The sequence below is a fragment of the Capricornis sumatraensis genome, chromosome 2 (genome assembly GCF_032405125.1).
Source record: "Capricornis sumatraensis isolate serow.1 chromosome 2, serow.2, whole genome shotgun sequence".
In the NCBI taxonomy this organism is placed as follows: Eukaryota; Metazoa; Chordata; class Mammalia; order Artiodactyla; family Bovidae; genus Capricornis; species Capricornis sumatraensis.
The window spans coordinates 194636653-194661219 of NC_091070.1; the positions used below are offsets into that span (position 1 = coordinate 194636653).

General features: G+C 50.1%; 2 protein-coding genes across 3 annotated transcripts in view; one reads left to right on the top strand and one right to left on the bottom strand.

Annotated features, from left to right (window-relative positions):
• The first annotated feature begins 302 nt into the window (after positions 1–302).
• Positions 303–15057, top strand: CC2D1B (coiled-coil and C2 domain containing 1B). The gene is made up of 24 exons (XM_068963564.1): positions 303–383; positions 1968–2054; positions 3227–3371; positions 4419–4522; positions 4891–5043; positions 5485–5610; positions 5806–5965; positions 6146–6327; positions 6484–6559; positions 6660–6770; positions 6847–6977; positions 7189–7261; positions 7462–7590; positions 8002–8139; positions 8222–8394; positions 8782–8907; positions 9442–9500; positions 9576–9692; positions 10071–10144; positions 10281–10339; positions 10534–10585; positions 11037–11136; positions 11294–11384; positions 12500–15057. Exons 2-24 carry the CDS (start codon positions 1989–1991, stop codon positions 12626–12628), a joined length of 2574 nt encoding a protein of 857 aa, XP_068819665.1. The 5' UTR covers positions 303–383; positions 1968–1988; the 3' UTR covers positions 12629–15057.
• Positions 15058–19221: 4164 nt separating this feature from the next.
• Positions 19222–24567, bottom strand: part of ZFYVE9 (zinc finger FYVE-type containing 9) — a 103419-nt gene continuing 98073 nt past the window's right edge. For both annotated transcript variants that reach the window (XM_068963563.1, XM_068963562.1), the window contains 3 exons: positions 23554–23659; positions 20988–21164; positions 19222–19479 (listed from right to left, as the gene is read on the bottom strand). In XM_068963563.1, coding sequence (XP_068819664.1) covers positions 19318–19479; positions 20988–21164; positions 23554–23659 — 445 coding nt within the window. In that variant the 3' untranslated portion in view covers positions 19222–19317. The remainder of the gene's footprint in view (positions 19480–20987; positions 21165–23553; positions 23660–24567) is intronic.

Sequence of the window (24567 nt, forward strand, 5' to 3'; positions counted from 1 at the left end):
CCTCGGAATGGGAGTGACGGAGGAAGGTTGGCGGGAAACCTGTAAGTGGGCTAGTACAGACGGCGAGGCTGCTGCGTTTGCTCCAGATGCGGAACAACCTGGAACCGCGCAAAGACCCTCCCAGACAACTTGGCGTTACCTGCCCGAAGGCGGCTGCGCGCTGAGAACTCCACCCTTGGAGTCACCTGTTGGGGCGCCACGCCCGCTTCGCCTTGCGCATGCGTGATACGCGCCGCACCGGCCGTGGAGTCACGTGTTAGAGCGCGAGGCGTCTCCCGCCGGGGCGCTTCCTGTCACGGCTGCCTCGGCGGCCCAGGGGCCGCGGGAGGCCTGGGCGGTACCGGGCGGGAGAAGGCCCGGGTCGGTTTCGGATCCGCCGCGAGGTATGCCGCGAACCCGCCCTCTGGCCAGGGAAGAGGAGGGGACGGCGGGGGAGATGGAGGCGGCCGGGCAGGGCTGGGCAGGGCGGCGCGTCCTGCCGCGGGAGTGGGGTCCCCCGGCTTCGCCTCCCCTGCGCACTCCCTGCCCTCCTCTCTCCAGAGCCTGCGTCTGGGTCCAGCACCGCTGCTCCCAGTCGGGTGCCCTCGGAGCCGCAGACTTGACGAGTCTCGCCGACCCACTCACTTCGTGTCCCCTTCTCAGTTGACCACCCGCCGTACACCCAAGTCACTGAAATCTGACGCCTTGGAGTCGCTCTGAGCGCCTCCTCCGTGCGCGCACAGCCAGTTAATCTCCGAGTCCTGCTGGTTGTACCCCTCTAACTCTGGAATCGGTCCACTTCTCTCTCTCCCCAACACCGACCCCACGGTCCGTCAGCCTCTCCCCTTTTCGCCGGGACCGATTCACGATGCTCGGTGTCGAGACGGCTTCCAGCCTGCGTTCTCCCTCCTTCCCTCCTTCCTTCTTTTCTGCAGCCACGGGGCATGTTTCTGAATCGCCGATCTCATCCCCTCACGTCCTTTGCCTTCAGAACCGTGCCCAAACTGCTTCAGGCTTCAGAGTTTTTCTCCTTTGCCCCTTGCTGACATTTGCAGCGTCGCTTGTCTCACACTGTATGCCGCGCTAATCCCAGCTTAGTTTCCCTGTGCGAGTCAAGCTGTTGTCACCTCAGAACCATTATCAGGTTGTTCCCTATGTTTGGAATCCTATTCCTCTTCCTCCCCCTCAACATGTTCGTGACTCAGCACAGGCATCACCTTCTCCAAGAAGCCTTTTCTCTCTCTGCTGGATAAGGGCCGGCCCTGGGCAGCCGAGGCGCCTGGCACATCCCTGTTTGGGTTTTGTCCAGTGGTGAGGGGCTCTCCACCTTGTGAATGTTCTTTGAGAGCTGAGGGCATGTCACATCCACTCCTGCCCTCCGGGTGCCTAGCACAAGGTCTCATACATAGTAGGTCCAGTGAATGGTTGTGAGATCTTGGAGAGAATCTGAATACCGAGTCAGATTTCTCTAGAGCAGAACTTGTCCAATAGAACTTGGCGCAGTGATGGAAATGTTCATTATTTGTGCTGGCCCATGGTAGCCACTAACTGAGGGACAGAAACTTTAACTTGATTAAATTTAAACATCAGCAGCCACATAGGGCAACCATGCTTAAGAGCACAGTTTTAGAGCCTTTCTGAATCCTGCCAAGCCTTACACCCTCCCTGTACCTGGAGTTAACTTCCCTGATCTGCCTTCTTAGGCCACTCACCACTCAACCTCTTGGGTTTAATCCAGATTAAATCAGTTCAGTGACTTTTGATTGTGTCCACTCTCCGCTCTTAACGGTATTAATAGGTGGTCCCCTCCCTTCCAACTTCTCTGTTGCTTGCTTCAGTGCTTTGCTTCCAGCTTAGGTATTTCAGCCTTGGATGTTAAGCATATTAAGCATTGCCTTCTTTGTCTGAGTTGGGAGTTTACTAACCACACCTGTTAGGGGTGGGGCTTGTAAGCTGCTCCAGTCTGAATTTCTTCCACTCCCCACTAGACAGGTATCCAGGCTGCCAAGATGCCAGGGCCAAGACCTCGGAAGGGCCCTCAGGCCAGTGGCCAGGGTGTGGCAGCTGCCAAGCAGGTATGGATATAGCCTCCTTCACCTTCACTTCTGAGTCAATCTGAGGGTAAGGGTCTCTTACAATTTGGGCAAACTGGGTCCTGTGTGGTTTCCTTGTTAAGTCTAGCGACTTTCAGCCATGCCTCCATAAGCTGGCAGAAGCCATGGAGACCCTCTGGACCAGCCCCTGCCACACACATGTGGAAGCTAAGGCCTGAACTCTCTTGTGTTTCAACCCAGGCTTCCTCCTGCAATGACCATCTCCATGTGAACGAGCCAGAGAGTTCAGGAACCACCAAAATTTAGGGTGTTCTCATTGGATCTGCCTGCTCACTTTCTCTCTTTATTTCTTTTGGGCCCAAATTTGAGACTTCTTAGCCTATTGTTACTACCTTAAAAGAGGCAGGTAAGGGTGGTGGTAGGATAAAGGGCATAGACTCAAGTCACAAGACCTCGTTTATTTTATTTAAAAAATTTTAGCTGCACCTTGTGGCATGTGAGATCTTATAGTTTCCTGACCAGGGATCACACCTACTCCCCTTGAAGTAGAAGCACGGAGTCTTAATCATTGAATGGCCAGGGAAATCCCCTAAGACCTTATTTTAAATTCTAGCCCTGCCACACTTACAGGGCTGTCTCAGTTTCATCTGAACATGGAGATAAAAATAGGACCCACTTTAGGTAGGACCTAAAGGTCATAAAGACAGAGTAGAGTAGTGGTTACCCTGAGGGTGGGAGGAGGAGAAATGGGGAGTTGTTTAATGGGTGTAGTTTCAGTTTTGCAAGATTGTGATAATAGTTATGCAACAGTGTGAATGTATTTAATGTCATTGAACTCTACACTTAAAAATGGTTAAGATGGTAATTTTCATGTTACATGTGTTTTACCACAATTTAAAAGGAAATAGGATCTACCTCAGGATTTTGAAAATTAACTAAGATAGTCACGTAGGCTGCCAGGTACCCTGCCTGGCAGCTGGTGCTGTTATTGTTAGTAATGGCAGTGGGATCTTACTGGGTCCTTTGTAGAGTCACCAGGGAGATAAGTGTCCCAAGGAGTAAAGTTTCAGGCCTTAGTTTCCCTTTCTGCAAGTTAGACCCCACAGGGAGCCGCTTAGCTCTTGCGGATTGACTCGGGCTGGGCTCCACCCTCTCCTCCTTGTATGGTTCTTAGAAACCTTCTCTGCTCTCAGCTTGGACTCTTTGTGGAGTTCAGCCCTGAGGACGTGCTGCTGGGGGTGGAGGAGGCTGAAGACGACGGGGACCTGGAGGCAGAGTTGCTGGCTCTCACTGGGGAAGCAGGGACCACGGGCAGGAAACCAGCACCCAAGGGGCAGGGTGAGTTTGCCACAGTTGGTGCTGGGACCAGGTGGCTCAGGCAGGTGGTTGGACGGGCCTTTCCTCACAGCTGCGGGGAGCCGGCCAGATCACCTGGCCCTTCTGGTGTTCCTGTCGCTTCTGCAGCATTCCCTCTGAGAGGCCGTCTTGCTCTGCTCACTTGCCTGTGTGTTGTGTGGGGGGAGCGCACTCCTTCCTGGTGCACCCTCTCCCTTTGGACAGTCAGAGTCTCTGGGCCTGGTGTAGGCTAGGGACTCAGCACAGACTGAATTGGTCACACAATGAGTGCACAGAAATTGTATCAAATGAACGAATAAGTGGTATCTTCCTGCCCAGCTTGAAGAGGACAGAGACCTGAAGCCTTGTGGGGGAGGCCAGAGGGAACCAGGAGCCCTCAGAGAAAGCCATCTCCCCTCCCACATGTCCCTGAGCTGAGAGCAAGGAGGACCCTGAAGGGACCGACTGGTCTGGGAGAACCGTGGCCATCCCTTCTTTCTCAGCACAAACCTGCTTTGGGTTTGATGAGCCTGTGTTTGAATCTTGACTCTGCTGTTTACCGAGATTGCAATGTTAGGAAAATTAATAAAGTTCTCAGTTTACTCATATATAAAATGAGGATAATATTACTTTTGGGGCGTGGGGAGTGGTACCTGTGCTGCGCGGCTTACCCGATCTTAGTTCCCTGGCTGGATTCTCAGACGTGAAAGTGCAGAGTTCTAACCACTGGATTACCAGGGAATTCCTAGTATTACCTATTTTGTGGAATCATTGGGAAGCTCAGATGTTAAAAATCTTCATATATGAAAGATGTGGCTAGGGGGAATGGATGGCTATGTTTGTGAATAACTGCCACAATAAAAGGGCTGAGAAGGCAGTAGCCTGATGCCTGTTGGAGGGCCTGGAAAAGTTTCCCTGCAGAGGTGGGACTCTGGCTGTGGAAGGAAGCTGCCTGGGTGTATCTGCCAGTGCAGTGGATTGGAGACCATCCTCTACTCCTCGGGAACCTTTTCTGTGTTGCTCTGACCCTCTGTGACCCTCTTCCCCCAGCCCCCCTGCCTATGGCCCACATCGAGAAGTTGGCAGCAGACTGCATGCGGGATGTGGAAGAAGAGGAAGAGGAGGAAGGGCTGGAGGACGATGCAGACTTGCTGGTGCGTCTGCCAGGCTGGTGTTGAGGGCTCTGTGGTCAAGCTGTGGAGGAGGCCTGGGTTTGTCCCTCTGTGTGCTGATGTTGAGCGAGTGCCTTGCCTTTCCTGGACCCTTGTCTTGACTATACGGTGTGAGACGTCTCCTGACATTTGAGCTCTGTACTTGGGGATTCTCAGATCTGGAGGCTTCACTGTTTGGGGGGCTGTCCTTGATCAGATTGGAAGGGTGTAGGAGTGTTCTGGTAAAGGGGACTTTCAGGCACAGTGAGTGATGCTGGGAAATACAGTTGGAGGAGAGAGTCCTTTATTCTCAGGTCCTGTCATGGGTATGATCGTGAGGCTCCCAACTCTTGGGATCTGTGTCTCCCCAGACGGAGCTGCAGGAGGTCCTGGGTACAGATGAGGAGGCTGGGGCCCTGGATGGTGATGAGACAGCCAGCCTGGGTGGCCCTGAGGAGAAAGAACAGGAAAACGAACCTCCGGTGCAAGCAGCTCTCTTGACAGCTCCAGTCCCAGCAGCTCAGGTAGGTTCCAGAGGTCTCCAGTGTGCCTTTGGCTGTGTCCTCTGTGCCTACATGCCCCTGTAGAGCACACATGGAGCACAGCTTGTCTACGGACGCTGCGGTAATAACCCTTTGCAGAGCCCTCCTCCAGCAGCTGCCCCGAGCCGAGACTGAGCACAAGAAACTCCTTGGCGGCTGCCGGCCTCAAAGGCCTCTCTGTTCTGCTATCCGCCCCCTGCAGCCATTTCCCGGCCTCCACAGATTGTCTGGACCTCTGTGTCTGCCTCTGACATGGCCTCTGGCCTCTCCATTGAGTCTTTGTCTCCCACCTTGAGGCTTTTAGGCCCTCCTTCTCCTTGAATCCAGGCGCTTCGTGTTCTGGGGCAGCTTCCTTGCAAGGAGGGAGTGGCAGGGGCCTAGCTGGCCCTGGAGTGGCCAGGCCCTGAACTGAAGTATCCACAGGCTGGAGGGCCCCAGGGGCTGCAGGCCCTGCTGGAGGATCGGATCCGCAACTACCAGGAGGCTGCGGCCAGTGCTCAGGAGGCAGGTGAAGCGGCCAAAGCCAGGCGCTGTGAGCGTGGCCTGAAGGTGCGTTGGGCTCAGCTGGGCACCAGTGCTGGGAGGAGTGAGGCTGGGGGCAGTGAAGGGTGAAGCACCAGGGGAGCTTGGTCCAGCGGAGGGGAAGCCGCTCCACCGGAATGTGGAGGTGAAGGACCCCTGGCCTATCTGAGCAGGCTGCAGTCCGTGGTGGCTGGCTAGGTTTCTGGTTCTTTTCTCTCTCAGACACTGGAGTCCCAGCTGGCTGCTGTGAGGAAAGGCAAAAAGATCAGTGAGGGTGAGATCCCGCCTCCAGTGGCCTTGGGCAGAAGGCCTCTGGCCCCCCAGGAAACAAGCGACAGGAGCCCTGAAGCAGAAGCCCCAGCTGCCCCCTCCGTGGAGCCAGGTATCTGGAGACAGTCAGATCCTGGCCTAGTTCCCAGGGTCAGGGTCTGTGGCCTGCCTCCCCATCCTCCGTTGTCCGTGGCCATCAGCCACAACTTCCCTAAGACGTTCTCGGGCTAGCCAGACCCGGAGGCACTGGAAACCTCCTTTGACCTTGATATTTTCTTTTGTTTCTCCATAGACAAGCCCTCCCAGCCTGAGACAAGCCTCTTGGGCAGCCCTGGTATTTCTGCCCCACCCGACTCAGACCCAGACCCACGGGCCCTGCTGTTGGCCCGACAGAGAGAGTACAAAGTGGCTGCTCTGAATGCCAAGCGGGCTGGAGACCTAGACCGTGCCCGAGAGCTCATGAGGGTTGGGAAGGTATGGCATCTGGTCCAGAGGCCCTGTGTCCAGCCCCTCATTTCACAGATGTGAGCGGTGACCCGACCAAGCTTCAGTGAGACTGGTCTGGGGGGGCTTTTCAGCCCAGATCCTTGGGGTTCCCTGGCTTATGTTCCCACCGTGTTCCTACCGCAGAGATTTGCTGCTGTCCTGGAGGCCCTGGAGAAGGGGCAGCCTGTGGACCTGAGTGCCATGCCCCCATCACCAGAGGGTCAGTATCAGGGTTGGGGCGGGGGCAGCCTGCCCAGGCTAGGGCTGGGGCTGGCCAAGCATCCCTACCCATACCTACACCTGTGCTCTGGATTCCCCAGACCTGAAGCCCCGTCCACAGGCTTCCCAAGCCCCAACAGCGCCCTCAGATACACCCCCGGCCGTGGAGCGAATGCACCCAGTGATGGCCTCTGACATCCCAGCAGCCCCCGGTAGGCCTGGGGACACTGGAGTGGGGACCTGGAGGGAGGCAGGCAGAGCTAATACTGTCTCCTTTCTCCTTTCAAGTGGCCCCTGCTGAGCCACAGACAGTGCTGGATGCCCTGCAGCAGAGGCTGAACAAGTACCGCGAGGCAGGCACCCAAGCTCGGGGCAGTGGGGATGAGCGCAAGGCCCGGATGCACGAGCGCATTGCCAAGGTGGGCTGCAGCCTGCCTCCTTGACCAGCTGCTGTCCGTCTGCTCCCTGGTCTTTGAGTCTTCATCTTGTCTGTGTGTCTCTGGAGCTCTTGCCGTCTCAGGGGCTCTCCTTCCTCCTGGGGCTGCTGTCTTCGTCTTCCTCTTCCTGCCTCTGCTTGAGTAGAGCCTGTGACTGCTGCCCACCACAGGTCCCTCCCTCCCTCTCTTGCAGCAATATCAAGATGCCATTCGAGCCCACCGGGCAGGACGGAAAGTTGACTTTGCTGAGTTACCTGTTCCTCCAGGTGAGTGGGGTTTGGCCTGGGGGCTCATGAGGTCCCTGAGCAGGATAGAGGAGAGGGAGAAATGATTTCTCACACATCAGCCTCCACCCTGGGGGAACTACCCATCCCAGCCATGGCCAGGAATACCCCAGTAGGACCCAAAGCAGCCTGATGCATCCTCAAGGCTCCCTGAACCCTTTCCCAGTGTCTCTCTCGTGCAGGATTCCCCCCTATACCTGGCTTGGAGCCCACCGTGGCTACTGAGGAGGATATGATGGCAGCTACTTTAGCAGCTGCCCGGAAACTGGCCTCCTCAGAGGATACAGCCCCAGTAGAGGAAGAGGAGGAGGATGACAAGGTTTGGCTGAGGGCCCATGACTCCAGGGACTGGTGGGGGAAACAGCCGATGAGGGGTAAACCCAGACATTGGTGTCCATACTAACAAGCCCAGCAAGGTAGACATTTTTGCTTTTATTCATAGAGATAAAAACCTGGGCTAGGGCACCCAGCTAGGAATTAACAGGGCTGGAATCAGACCAGGGTCTTTCTGACTTCAGAGCCCAGTTCGATCCCTTTTCCCCTACTCTCTCACGCTGGGAGGTTATCGCAGAGAACTTTTGAGACTTCTGGTTCTGAGATTCTCTAGGGTCCATGAGGGAAAGCCATTCATCTCAGGCCACACAGTGAGCAGTACAGTGTTGTGAAGAGACCCTGAGTCAGGGAGCTGCCATGGCCAGGGTGGGGAACAGAACCCGTGTGACAGCCTCCTGGGCACCTGCAGGATGAGCCCCCAGCCCAGGCCCCAGTGGCCAAGAAGCCAGCACAGCCTCTCGTCCCTTCATCGCGGCCCCTGCCTGAGCCCAAGACCTCGAGTTCTAAGGAGGCGCTGAGTCCATCTGGTGAGTTGGGGAGAAGAGGGATGGAGGAGGGAAGGCTGTGGTGAGAGGCAGTGTGGCTCTCACCTGTGTCCCCTCCCTCTAGCACGAGAGCAGCTGGCCCTGCTGGAGGCACGGAAACTGCAGTACCAGCGGGCAGCCCTGCAGGCCAAGCGTGGCCGGGACCTGGAGCAGGCCAAAGCCCATCTGCGGGTGGCCAAAGCCCTCGAGGCTCAGATCACCCAGGTGCGAGCTGGCCGCCCTGTGGACCTCTCCAAGGTGAGTGTCGCCTGGTTAAGCAGCAGGACTTCTTGGGCAGCGAGGTGGGTGGCAGTCTTGATGAGCAGGACTATGAACAAGGTTGCTTGAAGGAGAGGGTACTTGAATAGGACGTGGTAACAGCTGAGAACGTTTTTGCTTATGTGTCTGCCTGTCCCATGACTCCAAGAGAGCCCCGGGGGCGTGCCTGTGGTGAGAGGTGACCAGGCCGGGCAAGGCCAGTGGAAAACAGAGCAGTGTGCTGGGGTAGGCTGGCAGGCAATGAATTCCCATCTCTTGGGGCTACTGGAAGCTGGAGAAACATTGTTTAGATTTCTGGTCTGTTTGGCTCAGTAGAGGAGTAATTTGACTCTCGAGGGCCCCTGAGGGGCCTTGTGACCTGGACAGGTACCTTCACCCTTAACGGATGAGGAGGGTGACTTCATCCTGATCCACCATGAGGACCTGCGACTCTCTCAGAAGGCTGAGGAGGTGTATGCTCAGCTACAAAAAATGCTTCTGGAGCAACATGAGGTCAGTCCTCCCGTTCCAGTGCCCATAGCCTCCCCTTGGCGAAAGGCAAGATAGGGTTCAGATTCTAGCTCTTCAGTTTACTGGCTGTGAGATCTTGGGTAAGGAATTTCTCTTCTCTAAACCACGTTTTCCTTATCTGTACAATAGGATGATTAATACCCCTCTTGCAGGGCTATGAATTTCAAACAACAGAGTGGAGGGGGAATTACCTTGAAAATGGGAGAAAGACGTGTTTGAGGAGCATTTGTATATTTCGGTGTATCTATCTGAATGTTGCCTGCAAGTCTGGTTGCTAAAGTGATGAGGAAGAAGAGGAATTTGCTAAGGAAATTTGGGGGAATGGGTATCCCCAATAGAGGAAACAGCAAAAACTTAGTGCAGTGGGACTTGGGAACAGTGACCTTGGGTTATTATGTTGGAGAAGGAGAGAGGGAGGCTACAGAAGGTTGGAGCTTTCAGAGGGCAGGCCTTGAAGGCCAGCTTAGTTGGGTCCTGTTCTGGACCACGGAGTCACTCTGCACCCCCCATTTCCAGAAGTGTCTGCTGTTCTCCAAGCAGTTCATGCACCAGGGCAACGTGGCTGAGACCACCCGGTAAGTGCAGGGCTGGGGCCAGAGCTTGTGGGGTAGGAAGCAGGAAATGCTGATGTGTACACCTTTTCCTGTCAGGTTTGAGAAGCTTGCTCAAGACCGCAAGCAGCAGCTTGAGATCCTGCAGCTGGCCCAGGCTCAAGGCCTGGACCCTCCCAGCCACCACTTTGAGCTGAAGACATTCCAGACTGTGAGGTGCCAAAGCCTGAGGGAGACCGTGGCTCCATGCGGGACTGGGCAAGAGGCTGAGAGCCAGGGGTGGAGACTTAGGCCCCTTGAGTGAGGCTGTTCAGGCTTGGCCCTGACGTAGGCCCTGGGGCTGGGGAGGGGCAGGACGGGGTGCCTGCTTGTGAGGAGGGGCTTGGAGCTGTGTGGTCACTGGGTTAGGAGCCCTGTACTAGAGTCTCAGACCGAGGCCTTCACTCCAGCTCTGCTGCTCAGACTCAGACAGGTTTTGCCTCCCTGGGCCCACTCTCCTCTTGGCCACCACCCAGCTGGATAGGCAGGCATTGGAAGAGGTAACCTTTTCCCATTGCTCTCCTTCACTTTGCTCTCCTTGCTTCCCGGCTCTAGGATCTTTGCAGAACTCAACAGCACAGAAATGCATCTGATTGTTGTCCGGGGAATGAACCTCCCAGCCCCTCCAGGTAGCCCTGGGGCCACCCCTACTCTCGTGTCCAGACACTCCAGCCCTGGCCAGGAGGAGGCACTGGCTCTTCCTCTGCGTCAAGTGCTGGGGCTCCTGGCTACTCCCTGTGACCCTGACATCCTCCTCCTTCCTAGGGGTGACCCCTGACGACTTGGATGCTTTTGTGCGGTTTGAGTTCCACTACCCTAATTCGGTGAGGTTCTGATAGCAGGAGGGTCCTGTGAGCTCCATCTTCCCTTCCAAGGCCCTGGGCTCTTTTTCTCCCCATCCCTTGGTCTCACTCCCTTTAGGGGTCCCTTCCCTCAGCACTGATGTAGACCAGAGCTCCTGGGCCTGTATCTCTGTTTTTTTCAAGCTGTCTTGACTTCTCTCTCCTCACTGCTTTAGGACCAGGCTCAAAAAAACAAAACAGCTGTGGTGAAAAACACAAACTCTCCAGGTGAGGACCTACATGAGGGCTGCTTCCTCCTCCCCCTCCCCCTCTGATACACGTGTGCAGCACTTGTGTTTCCAGAGTACTTTCAGATCTGTTATCTTACTTGGTCTACTTACCTTGGGAGATGAAGGCAGGTATTACTACTACTTCTCGAATGTAGTTGGGGAAGCTGAAGCTCAGAGAGGTAAAGGGATTTGCCTAGGGCCTTAAAGCAAAATGGTGGTGGAAATGGGACTTGAGTCCAAGAATCCTGACTCCCATTTTGATATGATCTGCGTCTAACAAGAACTGTCCAGGTGAATTTCAAAGCCAGGATTGGGATGCTCTACCTCCCTCTGGTGGCAGTGACTCTGAATTGCAGGCAGAAAGACGGAGTGGAGGCAAGTGGGCCAGTTTCCACGTGGTCAGGAGATTCCTGAGAGCCAAGTCCCTCCTCCTTCTCCCCCTCTTGCAGAATTTGATCAACTCTTCAAACTAAATATCAACCGAAACCACCGGGGCTTCAGGAGAGTGATTCAAAACAAAGGAATCAAGTTTGAAATCTTCCACAAAGGGTGAGGGCCCATTGCTCACACTGCCAAGGGGCTGGGAGGAGGGATTGGCTTCTGCCGCTGCCGCAGCCCCTGCTCCAGTTTTCTTGTGCTGGTTTTAGCCAGCTCATTTCTGCTGTCCTTGCCCAGTCCAGTCCTCTGCTGACTCTTGGCTTTCCAGATCCTTCTTCAGAAGTGACAAGCTGGTTGGCACAGCCCAGCTGAAACTGGAGCGGCTGGAGAATGAGTGTGAGATCAGAGAGATTGTGGAGGTAAGGTGGGCAAACTGGAGGACTTGGCCAGAAAAGGGCCAGCATTCTCTGAATATCAGTCCCTGTTGTAGGTCTTTTGGTGCCTGTAAAAATATCCGTAAGTGTTCTGTAGAGTATGTGCTATTCCCATTTCACAAATGATGAAATACAGAGGGTCTGAGAAAATTTCATTGTGTCAGAAAGGAAGTAGCTAGATTCTTTTCACAACACTCCGAGCTCTTCATGTTCCCTTGAGGGGCCTGGTCATGGCTGTCAGTGTGGCGCACACAAATTCCTAGGTGTCTGGGAGCAGGTTTTGGTTGAGGCAGTTGTGGCAACATGATGAAGTAGAACAAACTCTGGACATAAAGTTGATGAGGTAGTTCCAAGGAGGGACCTACCAGAACGCAGCTAGTGTGCTTAGGAATCACCCCCAGACAACTCCTTTAGCTGCCCTGAACTCACGGAATTTCACAGGGATATGCCCCTGACGATAGCAACTGAGATCCACAGAGAAGGGTCTCTGGCAGAGCTGGGCCCAGACCTTGGCTGGTGCCTTCATAGGCTGAGGCTTTTCCTGCTGCATTGCCTCTGCCTGCTTGGGAGAGTTGTTCTTAAGTGGGGCCTGCTTTGCATCAGCCCCAGTGAGGTTGGTCAGACTTTAGAGCCTGTAGCACTGCTTTCTCCAGCTGCCTCTTCTCCTGCACAGGACGAAGCAGCACGGTGGGTGAAAAGGCAGGCATGTCCTGACCTTGTTGCACAGTGGACCGTGTGGCTGTATCCCTCATGCCATCTGTGAACCGAGGGTTTGGGCTCAGTGGCTCTCAGGCTGTGCCTTAAAGCCAGAGCATTTCTTCTAGGAGTTGCCAGGGGACTCTGGGGCAAACTGAATAACACAGCTCTAGATTTCTCACCTCCACGTCAGAGCACTGGTGCTTATTTGGATTGATGTATTTTCTGAGACTTACCTAAAACCACTGAACCCAAACAGCAGGAGGTTGGGCTTGTCCTGCAGTGGAGACTCTTCTGTTGACATGCAGGGTGCTTCAGCTCCTCTCTCACCTTGTGAGCACAGGGAGCTGCCTGCTCCCCGCCCCACCCCTCAGTTACCATCTCCCTCTCCACGGTCCCCACAGGTCCTGGATGGAAGGAAGCCCACTGGGGGCAAGCTGGAGGTGAAGGTGAGGCTGCGGGAGCCTCTGAGTGGCCAAGATGTGCAGATGGTCACCGAGAATTGGCTGGTCCTGGAGCCCAGGGGCCTGTGAGGTGGGCAGCTCTCTGGGCCCTTAGAACCTCTGCCTGGGCCCTATGGGAACCCTTCCGGTATTCCACTCATATCTAAGGAGAAAACCGAGGAATTTCTCATCTGTGAGGAAGACCAAGAGGCAAAACTGTTGGGGTGGGCTCAGGCTGGTTCACGATCTTCAGTAGAACTGGGGAAGGAAGTTAACCCTCCCAGGTCTGTTGTCAGGAAACCCTTCTGAAAATCTACTTGTACACTCACTGCAGTTTAGACTTCTGTGCTTTGTGCAACAGAGGGTCAACGGTGGAGTGGAGTCAGGCCAGCGACTCTTCTCCAGCTTTTTCCCCTGGGCTTTGCTGGCTAAAGAAGTCTTTGTACATAAAGGAGATGCTGCTACACAAGCACCAAAGACCTGTTAAGCACGTGCTTTATTGACCACGGCTCTGGTCTTTCCTGTTGCTGGCCTCTCCCCAGGCCTCTACCAAAGCAGGCTGGATTCCAGAATTTCCCCCTGCCTCTCTGTCCGAGCAGGGAAAGGACAGCCTCATTGCTCAGCCATGGAGCCTTGTAACCAGCCCCTTAACCCCTGTGAATCAACTGTTTGCAACTTGCCCCAGCCCTCAGTTGCACCATTTCTAGACGTGCCTTTAAAAGATAAAACTGTAAGGGATGGGAAAGCTCGAGTGTGATCTGGACCCCCCTCCCCCATAGGGTGGGGCAGGGTTCTGTGACTGCAGTTGGTCAGCAGCCGCCTGGCCCACAACGCAGTGACCCCCAGCCCTGCCTGTGCCTCATCTGACAGCTGCTGCCGTAGCGTCCCTGCTTCCTGACGCACTCGGTGGAATTTTGTTCAGGACTGTGTGGTGGGAAGTGAAAGCAAGGTTATCTTGAGTTAGGTCCATGTACCTGAGACTGAAAGACAGTTAACTGAGGAAGAAAGAAAAAAAATTTATATGTATATACATATGTGAAATGTAACTGATTTTATTTAAGAAACTAGGTCTAATTCATTGTAGGGGATTTACGTTCTCACAAAATAACCACCAAAGTCTTAAAAGCCCTGCTCCTCCATGTCACTGCCCCGCCCTGCCCCCACCCCTGTCACTTTTTAAAAGCCAGAGGGGCAGTAACATTTGTTAATTGACAGAAACTGCAGCTATGGCTTCCTCTTCAGAGACAGGGCAGGAGAAGCCTTGCCTCTTCATCTAATCACCTAGGGAAATCCCTAAATTTCTTCCCAAGAAATTCTTTGGATTTATTTTTGTCAACAGATGGGAGATCATGGAGTGATTTACATCAATATTTGCAGTAGATTTAATGTTCAAAACTGCAGTAGTCTACATCTCTTAGAAATAAACTTTAACACCCCATCTTTCCCCCCCTTTCTTTGCAACATTAACAAAGCATTCCTGAAGATAGTATTTTTAAGGCTCTACATGAAGCAGATACATTCAACTTACTGATGACTGTAGTCCTGCAAACACAAATTTGGGATTGAGCTTTGGTGTGTGTGTCTTTTTCTGGGATGCAGCTGGACCACACTTCCCTGCCCTTAAGAGCAGAGCTTATAGTGTAACAACAGGGACAACAGATAACTTCTGAGAGCTAGAAAGCTAGTCTAGCTAATCTTACTAAAAATTCCATAGATGTGAGACTTAACACTTAAATGCAGTCATATCTGTGTGTCATACAAGCAGCCATCTAGAATGAAAAGGAGGGCTGTCAGCCCTCATAAGGTGGCCTAGAGCAGAGGGAAACCAAAGCAGGTTCCTGACTCAACCTAGTCTCCCCCTCAGGGTTTGTAAGTGCTAAGAAGGCTTGCAGTTTCCCACCAGTACCAGGAATGTCTAAACTCAGTCGTCTGTTAGAAATTGGATAGCAAGTTTTTCTCTGTGGTTCAAAGATTTCCCATCATAACTTGTTCAGTTTCATTCTGCTCCACTGCCCTTTGCTTTTTGAAAACCAGAACCTCCAGGCTGAGAGAGGCAGGACAAAGCCTCCCACTGGACTTAAGAGACTGAGGTTCTTAAAAGGCCTTTGTTGTAGCCCAGGCATGCAGGGGTCACTGGCATGGGAGGAGCCTGCCCAGCCTCATCTTGTGCTAAGATTTATCCAAATGCAGCAATTCAGCAGTGCAGATTAGTGACTTGTGGGCAGTTGGGAACCAACCACGACCCAAACCATTTTTAAATTTTAAAATTTCTTTTCAATTGTATAGGACATACTTTCTTCTGAATACAATATGGAAGGAATTTATCTTAGAATCAGGGAGTCTTGCTCACAATTAAAGGGTAAACTAGTTTGCATTTTATTACTTTCCTTTCTCACGGTTCTATTCTGAAACCTACATTGTTTCTTCCCAGTTTTTGAGTGCTTGTTTTCCAAATATTTGTGGGCAGTTTTTAAACACTGTTTTACCCCTTAAGGCAGCTGCTTTGAAGATGAAACTGTGGGGCTGAGACTGGCAGAAGGCAGCACCAGGAAGCTTCCACCTGGTTCAGTTCCATCACAGATGGATTCTTCCCTTCTCTTAGCCTCAGCTTCCCAAACTCTAGAATGGACATTCTCATTCCTCTTATGCTCCTTTTCCCTTCTGGCTACATTACAGTCCTCCAAATCCCATTACCGTCATTATTAAAATTATTTCAGCATTATTATTAAACAACTATCACAGACTTTTTCTAGAAACAAGTGTTCAGCAGACTTATTGTCTGAAGTGCATTAAGTGCATAAATTATTCCCAAAATGACTAGTTATGATAGACGAAAATTTAGTTGGAAATTCTGGGCTCACCAGCATTCAGGAACCAGTGTAGATGAGGGAAGACACTGGATGGGAACTTATGCAGGGCAAAGTTCAGTTTATCTAAAGCCCTAGAGACCAATCGTAAAGGAAATGAACTTTGAATATTTACTGGAAGGACTGATGCTGAACCTCCAATACTTTGGCCACCTGATGTGAAGAGCTGACATTGGAAAAGACCCCAATGCTGGGAAGGATTGAGGGCAGGAGGAGAAGGTGGTGACAAAGGAGCAGATAGTTAAACAGTGACTCAATGGACATGAATTTGAGCAAATTCCAGGAGATACTGGAGGACAGGGGAGCTTGGCATGCTGCAGTTCATGGCCTTGCAGAGTCAGACACGACTGAGCGACTGACCAAGAGTCCAGTAGGTGCTCAGATACATGTTGATTTAAAAAAAACGAGAAACTACACTGCCTAGCATTTGGTGAGAATTTGGTGATTTTTTTTAAATGTAGTATTACCAGAATGGCAGTTCTGTTCCTCATTATAGGATCTCTATATCTCAGTCTGAGTTTACATTATAGAAGAATCTGCCTTATTTAGAAACATGATGTTTCCAGTTCTATACAGCATACAGTATATAAACACAAAAGTTAAGGAAAACAGTAAACTAGCCTTGGCTATCTTATGTCCAATTCTACAAGATGATTTTGTTAAATATAAAGGACATTTTATGCAATTGAGAATGGATCCAGCTCTGCAAGGCCAGAGTCTGTTCTTAGAATATAAAGGTTTGCACTGATCTGGAAGAAATGTGTACAACTGCAAGGTCTGTTTAGCTGAGAAGGAAGAAAGCTAACTCCTATAGGACTGAACCAAGAGAGCCAGCTCCTGTGGAAGCTCCAGTTTAGACCAAGCTGGATGTTGGACCCCAGGTTCCTACTACCCCTGTTAACAAGTGCACCCTGTGCCTGTCAGGTTTAAGGGTGACGGCCCAGGGCTTGGTCCTCACAAGCTGGTGTTCAGTGGGCACCCGTTCTTCCTTTGGAAGCTCCCAGGCTATGAGAAAGGTTACAATCCCAGCCCTCTGCAACCACCATCAGTGAAGCCTATGAAGAGGCAGATGTAGAATGTGGATTTTAGGGATAAACCTTGGGCTTCCCCGGTGGCTCAGCAGTAAAGAGTCCAATGCAGGTTCAACTCCTGGATCAGGAAGATCCCCTGGAGGAGGGCATGGCACTCCTCCAGTATTCCTGCCTGGAGAATCCCATGGATAGAGGAGTCTGGCGGGCTATAGTCCATGGGGTCACGAGAGTTGGACAGAACTGAGCGACTAAACAAAAACAAGAGATACCTTTGGGCCTCAGAAAACAGCTACTAACCTAAAGGGAGTTCATCAGCCTGTAACTGCCAAGTACTAGGCCTAGCTGCAGCCACTGGGGAGCAGCCTGTCACTGTCCCAGGCCTGCACTACCTTCCAGGGGATTCTTGGAGCTGTGCTTTCACTGCAGAGGGCCCAGCCTCCCGCTTGGCCTGGGGTTTTAGAAGATGCCAGTGACAAGGAAGTGAGCTGCTCTACAGCAGTGTTTTTCAAACTGTGGGTTGTGCAATCTATTTTGTCTGACTAAAATTTTTAATTAAGGAGAAAATGATCAGAATGCATCACATGTGTCATAGGTAAAACCAAATCCTGGCTTCTAATACCACTTCCACTAAAAAAAACCACCCAGCTGATTCCAAGGCTGGGACAGGGTAAGCACAAGATGGCGCTGGGGCATCTTGTTAGGCCAGAAAAGGAAGTGTTAAGAAACAGGAGCATGTCACAAGGATGTGGGAGCTCACCTAAATAATGAATTAGAACCATTCAAAGAGTAATCCCAAGTCCGTAATGAAAGTTAATTAAATGAATAAATAAGAAAGGGCTTTGGGAACTTTCTTGGCAGTCCAGGGGTTAAGACTCCATCCTTCAATGCAGGAGATGCGATTTCAGTCCCTGGTTGGGGAACTAAGATCCCAGATGCTATGCAGTGCAGCACTCCCCCCGGCCACACCCCTCTCCCCCAGCCACACCCTACCCCTCCGCCACCGCCCCCCACACACACACACGACAGGGGTGTGAAAGTGAAGTGAGAGTTGCTCAGTCACGTCTGACTGCAGCCCCATGGACTGTATAGTCCATGGAATCTTCCAGGCCAGAATACTGGAGTGGTTAGCTTTTCCCTTCTCCAGGGGATCTTCCCAACGCAGGGATCAAACCCAGGTCTCCCGCATTGTAGGAGGATTCTTTACCAGCATTAACTTTCATAAATAGATATATAAAAAGAAGAGTGTTGGCTTATAGGTAAATCAAGTGCAACTGATAAACAGGAAGTGCTGGAATTGAAAAATCTTGTAGCCATCATAGTAAAATCAATTCAGGCAAGAAACATCAGAATGCTAAATCTACGGGGACATTTCAATGAGTAAGATCTCCACATGATCAGAGTATCTCTACACAAACCAGTTATTTGTTCCAAGAGGGGAAATATCCAGTGGAGAAACCAGACAACACCTTGACCAGGTAAAAATTTATCATCAATGAAGGGCAGAAGGACATACACCTCAGCGACCCATGATGTGATGTCCCAAGAAGGACACAACATCACGAGTAGGATTCTGGCCAAGAACGCATAATTCATCTAATTCTGAGGAAATAACCAAATTAAAAATGGGGCATTTTCTGTTAAATGAGTTGGAGGAACCTATATTCACCAAAAATATCAATGACATAAAAAATAAAGGTGAGTCATGACAGAAACTTACCATTTCTGATACAGGCTGGAAGCTTCACTGGGTGGGAAGGACGCAGTGAAGGACATTATTGGACAGACGCTGGGTTAGAAGGACATTATTGGACAGACGCTGGGTTAAAGTGTCAACCTGAAGTGGAGCCTGTCCTGTGGTGATGTGAAAGGATACCCTTATTTGTAGGAAGTCAGCATTAACGTACTTAGGGGTGAAGGACTTTGATGTATGCAATGTACTTCTCAAGTGCCTCAGTTTTTTATGGAGAGAGAAAAGGAGAGAAAGGAACACTGATAAAGCCAACAAATTAATCTGTAAGTAACAGGTGAATCTGGGCAAAGCATACATAGAATTTTTTTTTTTTTAACTTGCCACTTTCCTGGAAGTTTAAATTATTTCTCAATAAAATATTTTTTTAAACACCTCCCATGTGGAGAGCCCCCCTCTTGCACTGCCAGGGCACAGGATTCAATTCCTGGTCAGGAAACCAGCCATGTGGTGATGCCAAAAATATATAAAATGTTTCTAGTGTGTATTATAACTACAAACGTCTTGGGTATAATCTGTCGGCTTTACTATTCAAGTGACCTCATTTATACTGAGTCACCCTTCTTTGGATAGAAGAGAGATAATCCTTTGGGTCTTTGATTCACTTCATGAATAATCTAGGGGGAAAAATAAATAAATGTGACTTCGTGAGGTTGCTGTATCTGGGACAAGATCAGTGTGAAACTTGTCCTTTTTACATCAATTCTGTATAAAGAGTTCAAGACTGATGCTTCATTTTTTTATTTCCCTTCTGCCCTCCCACCCACCCTTGGTGATGGCTGTACCCATTTGAGCATTTCTGAGCACAAGACCAAAAGTAAGTCTTAAAACAGAGGAGCAGAATTCTTGTCTAAACAGTAACAGAAGGGGATTAGCTGCAAGGATAGCATAACTTGTGCAGTAACAGAAGCTGCCCAGATCTTCTTGGTGGACAATGCATAGAAGACTTAGAATTATGGAACATCTGTCCCTCCACCACCCTTTCCCACCCCTGTACCCCAAACCCCCACTCCCACCCCACCCTCCATTAATAGTGTTAACAAAAGCTTAATTTTCCAGTTCTAAAGTGCAAATGATTTGGGTATGACTGCTGTTGCAACAGGTCTGAACAGAAAACAATGAAGTCCTCTCTGTCTACGCGATGTTTTCCAGAATATAAAAGATGAGTTCCATGACGATGGGGCCCTCACTGAGCTGGCAGGCCCCTCCATGGATCACCGGCACCAGAGCGCTGTCCAGATCGTTCATGTACTGCGAGGGAAGGGGCTGGCCATTGCTCCCTGCTTGATAGCCAACCTACACCGTGGAAAGAAGGGGATGACAGGTTACTGGACAGAGAAGATCTCTCCAGAGGGCTGAGGGCCAAGGAGGCTGAGCAGGAAAGGAGATGTCCTTTCTAGCCAGGGGCTAGACACTGGCAGTAAACACAAACTTCTCTTCCTTGGAACTGTCATGTACCATCCTATCGTATATTCATCCTGCCCCTAGGACCTGGTAGCTGTGAGATGCTGGGCAAGACAACCTGTTATGGTCTCACTTTCCCAGGAAGGGAGGTGGGGGCACAGAGAGGTGTGGAATGTCAGCAGCAGTACATAAACCTTTGGTTGTGGAAGTTAAAATGAGAAATATACTGGGTAAACTCCCTAACAGCAGGAACTGAACACCTGTCCTTCCATCCATTTCTCCATATACCATTTTTTAAACACCTACAAACAGGAATTCAACCATGAATGTAAACAGAGCTCCTGCCCTCAAGGGCCCCACATATTTAGTAGAAAAAAGTGCTGGTTCTTATTTTATGTGAAGTAATTCTCTCTCCAGTCAGCTTATCAGTACCATTTGGGAAAGGACTGTAATACTCATTGGTATTACCCTGACATGCTTAGTAAAGCACTGGGCAAGACCATAAGTAGGAAATAATTATCTGTTGATAGATGACTAGTCAAGAAATGGAGCTAAACATATGACCTTTCACATCTTCCCTGATAACGACACAACTGCATCAAAGCAGGAGCACTGGGGCATGTCACAGGGATCTAAAATCCCAAAGAGCGACTTCCCTGGCTGTCCAGTGGCTACAGATCTGCACTCCAAATGCAGAGAACCCCAGGTCGATCCCTGGCCAGGGAACTAAGATCCCACATGCCGCCCCCAAACAATAAATAAAAAATAAAATCCAAAAGAAATGTAGAGAGATTAGAGTGCTAGGCCATACACAAGAGGCGCTGGGACCAGGAGGTGGGGGCGGGCTGCACTCAAGACGACTGTGGCTACACGGAGCACACAAAGAGGTTAGTGAGAGACAGGGAGGAAGGCCCGGCCACAGGAGACCCGCACCGACAGGGAAACTGATGGGGAAATGGTTCAAGTCATATCCACGAACTAGCATGGCAGTGTTGGCAGTAAGAAAACCACAAGAAGTGGACCTGCAGAGACCAGTCAGCAGAAGCCTGCTGTAGTTGGACTAAGAAAACAACAAAAGATGGGACAGCCTGGGACCTGCTCTCTAAAGGAGGCAGGGTGGCCCCTATGTCATTCACACAGGGGCGGCAGGTCCTCACACTTCTTACCCCACACGAAAAAGAACGACAAGGCAAGACGTTCAGGTGAGGAGGCCAGAGTTCACGGGGTTCAGAGACGGACCAAGCAGCACACCCAGCTGTATTGCCAACAGAGGGAAAGCCAAAGACTGCATCCGGTCAGGCCCGAGGTGCAGAGACTTGCACTCTCTGGGTTGCAGGAAGAAAACTCAGGTGTCAGAAAACACACTGCCCAAGACCTGCTTCAGAGGCTGAGATTCTTACCTGATCTGAGTCAAGGGTCACACGAAGTCCCAGTTTTGTCATTCCATCTTCCTTCAGAAGCTTCAGGTGGGGACACAGAGCAAGACAAAAGGCCTTGGCAACATGCTCCGTTAGGCGGCTGTGATCTGCAGGATCACTCAGGCAGCTGTGCTGGTCATCATTTTCTAGGAAAAACACCTGTTCCCCAAACAAAAGAGACTTTCAAGCTTGTGTCCAGGAGATGTGGGAAGAAATGAGTGCACCAGCTCATGGGTACGAGTACCCTGACTCCCTGAGATGTGCAGGAAGACCAGACACACACACACCAAGAAAAGCAGGGCACTGACATCTCACATCGAAGAAACAGCCTCTGCCTCTCTCAGTCTCTGCATCCACAGGATGGTAGCTACCACTTACTGATCTCCCTAAAGCCATGGCCGCAGTGGTAATGGTACATCCTGTTCAGATCCGGGAGAGGCTTATATTTTACACTGTGTACTTCTAAAAGGACTCCCTAATATGTGGGCAACTTTCTAAAGGAAATGATCTTAGAATCTTAGAGAGCAGTCCTTATAGATCACATCACCCAACACCTGCATATTACTGCTCACTCATTGAAGGGAGGGCACTTGCTCAGGGCACAGGTGAGAATCTGCGTCTTTTGCTTCTCATCACAGAGCTCTTCCTACCACACATGGCTCTGCCACTGCGAAGGTCAAAGCTGTGTCACTGTCTGTGAACTGAACACTGCACTAGGCGCAGGCGGAAGCACAGCAGATCTGGAACTGAGACCTGAGTCCTATCACACAGAGGAGGCTCATGAGCAAGTCCTCTGGCTTCTTGATGCCGATTTGCCTCTGTAAAATGGGAAGCACCTACCTTCTCTGGTTATTGTGTAAATGATATAAAAGCAAAACATAGGCTGATTCATGTTGATGTTTGGCAGAAACCAACACAATTCTGTAAAGCAATTATCCTTCAAATAAAAAATACATTTAAAATTTTTTAAAAAGCAAAACATAAAAGACACAGACATGTAAATATATAATGCTTCTCTATACCAATACTTGACTTACGGCTTAATATAAGCAGCAGCTTAGATTAAGAATCTGCAGAGGGGTAGCTCTGAAGCCTGTGGCCCGATGCAGTACTGAAGATGGCAGTGTGAAGCGATAGACGGAACTCTCAAGTGGGAGTCAGGAGACCTCTGGTCCCTGCTCTGCCAGCAACCGGCATTAGACAAGTCACAGTCACCTGGCCTCCCTGAGACTGTTTTCTCATTATATATTTTCTCATTTCTCATCTCCCTATCTCAGGGATTAGTGGGGAGCAAAGAAGAGGGAACAGAGGTCAAACTACTCTGTAAGCAATAAAGACATTCACATGTTCAGACCTTCAACTACTCAAGATATGTCAAACAGATGGTCATTACAAAGCAAGCAGATAAACCACTCAGCTGCATATAAAATTGCCAAGTCTGGTATGAAAGATGTCACTTGGAACAACAGCTCAAGAACTTCTAATCTCTGTGTTGTCAGGAACCAGCTAGTAAACTTGGGTTACTAGGCACTTATCCTCCCTTGGCTCAGTTACCTTGTGTGTAAAATGGAAAAGGTAGAAGTCACAGAACTTCTTAAACTAAAAAAAATTAAGACTTTCAAAGCTTCCAGAAATCCTAGAGGTCTTACAATTTAATACTTGATTTTTATAGACAGGTATAAATGAGTTTCAAAAGAAATCAAGAGATCCAGGACCTACCTATCTATTCTCAAAAAATAAACTTTATAATTTGTTTGATGCGCTTCCCAGGGGGCACTAGTGGTAAAGAACCTGTCTGCCAATGCAGAAGACACAGGTTCGATCCTTGGGTCGGGAAGATACCCTGGAGGAGGGCATGGCAACCCACTCCAGTATTCTTGGAGAATCTCACGTGAGATTCTGGAGAATCTCACGAACAGAGGGGCCTGCTGGGCTACAGTCCAGAGGGTTGCAAAGAATCAGACACAACTGAAGCAAATTAGCACACACGCACGCACATACACCTATACAAGGTCCCTGCCTGGCTGCTCTCATCCCCGGGTAAGCCTCTAATACAGCTCTAAGAAACATATAGTAGAAAACAGGTTAGGAGTCGGCCACATCTGGGTTTGAATCAGGACTTTACCAGTGCTTATTTGCCATGCAATCCTGGACAAGTTAGTTTCTGAGCTTTAGTTTTCTTATTTGTAAGATAAGTCTATTTTTAAAAGAGTGTTATCTAAGTTATAAGTGAGTGCAACATAACCAGCCTAGCTTTCTGAAGAATCCAGCAAAGACAGTATGTACTCTTCAGAGATGCACCCCTTCTTGAGGTCCAATGTGAACAAATCTCTAAAAGCTAGTTCATGGGGCGGAGATATCAGCCTGCTGCAGGCCACACTTGGTGCACTTCCTCCCAGTGAGCTAAGACAGACCAACGGGAACTGGAGTATAGAAGGTAACAGACTTTTTTCCTCTATCCTCCAGAATCAGTCCAGAATGTCTCTGGGCCAAGTAAAAAGTTGTCTTCAAAGTGGGGATCAAGAATGCCAAGTTCCCTTTTCCTTACCTCGGTCCATCTGATGACCTTTCCATTCGCTTTATACTCTGATCCGTGGAATATCTTCACACTTGTTATAGACTCCATGGACTTCCCATCTATGGGACTTAGGACACTAAAACAGACACAAAGGAACGAGATGGGAGCAGCTCTTAGAAGAACTACTTCTCTCTTATCATACACTGGGTGCCTTGCTGAAAACACCTGTGCAAAACATCACAAAAGAAGAAGCCACTGCCCCAAAATGTACATAAACAGAGCTCTCAGGGAGGGGCCTGTGCACTGAAATAATTCCGAGGACACACGTACAGAAAAGGAGTCCTGATGGCAGAAGCTGGTTATTTAACGTAAAGAAACTGTTTCCAAGTCTGCTCTTCCTCTTGTGTTCCTCCAGTGACTGCACAGACCTGCACCCAGCCCTGCTCTCCCCTGCTCCACCACCACACCCATCACATCATGCTCCCCATGTTTGTGTATCTGCCTCACAAACTTCCGAAGGGGAAGGTACCTGATATACTCACTTCCATGTGCTATATTCGTGGTCTGACACACAACATAGGAATTTAGTGTTTACAGACTACAGGAATTATTTGACCAAGTATGTTAATTATGACAGTGCTGGTATGAACTGATGAACGTGCATCTATATTAATCTATTGAAACAAGCTCCCTTCAGTGCTGCATAGCACTCCTAGGCTCCTGAATTGAAAGGCCACATCTGATGGTCGTGTCCTCCAAAATATACCAAGTTTAAATATGTGGATGTACACACTCAATCTGATGAGGAGTCAAAGTAATTGTGAACTTTTCCTAACAATTTTCAAACCTGTTTTTGTTTTTGAATCTCTATGTATAAAATATCTATAGATTAAATTTAGCCTAAAGTTGACTATCAGGGACATGCTACATTTGACTGAATTAAAATTATTTAAACACTGTTAAGTTTAATTTCTAACTCATCAGACAGTATAAAAACTAGAGCAGCCTTAGTTGATAAGAACTCTCTTGAGAAAGGATACCCTG

What these genes read in the sequence shown, in the direction of transcription:
- CC2D1B (XM_068963564.1), top strand. Translation starts at nt 1,989, where the DNA reads ATGCCAGGGCCAAGACCTCGGAAGGGCCCTCAGGCCAGTGGCCAGGGT. An exon ending in CTCCAGTCCCAGCAGCTCAG is followed by an intron (nt 5,044 to 5,484) that starts GTAGGTTCCAGA and finishes AAGTATCCACAG; the next exon opens with GCTGGAGGGCCCCAGGGGCT. An exon ending in AGTAGAGGAAGAGGAGGAGG is followed by an intron (nt 7,591 to 8,001) that starts ATGACAAGGTTT and finishes AACCCGTGTGAC; the next exon opens with AGCCTCCTGGGCACCTGCAG.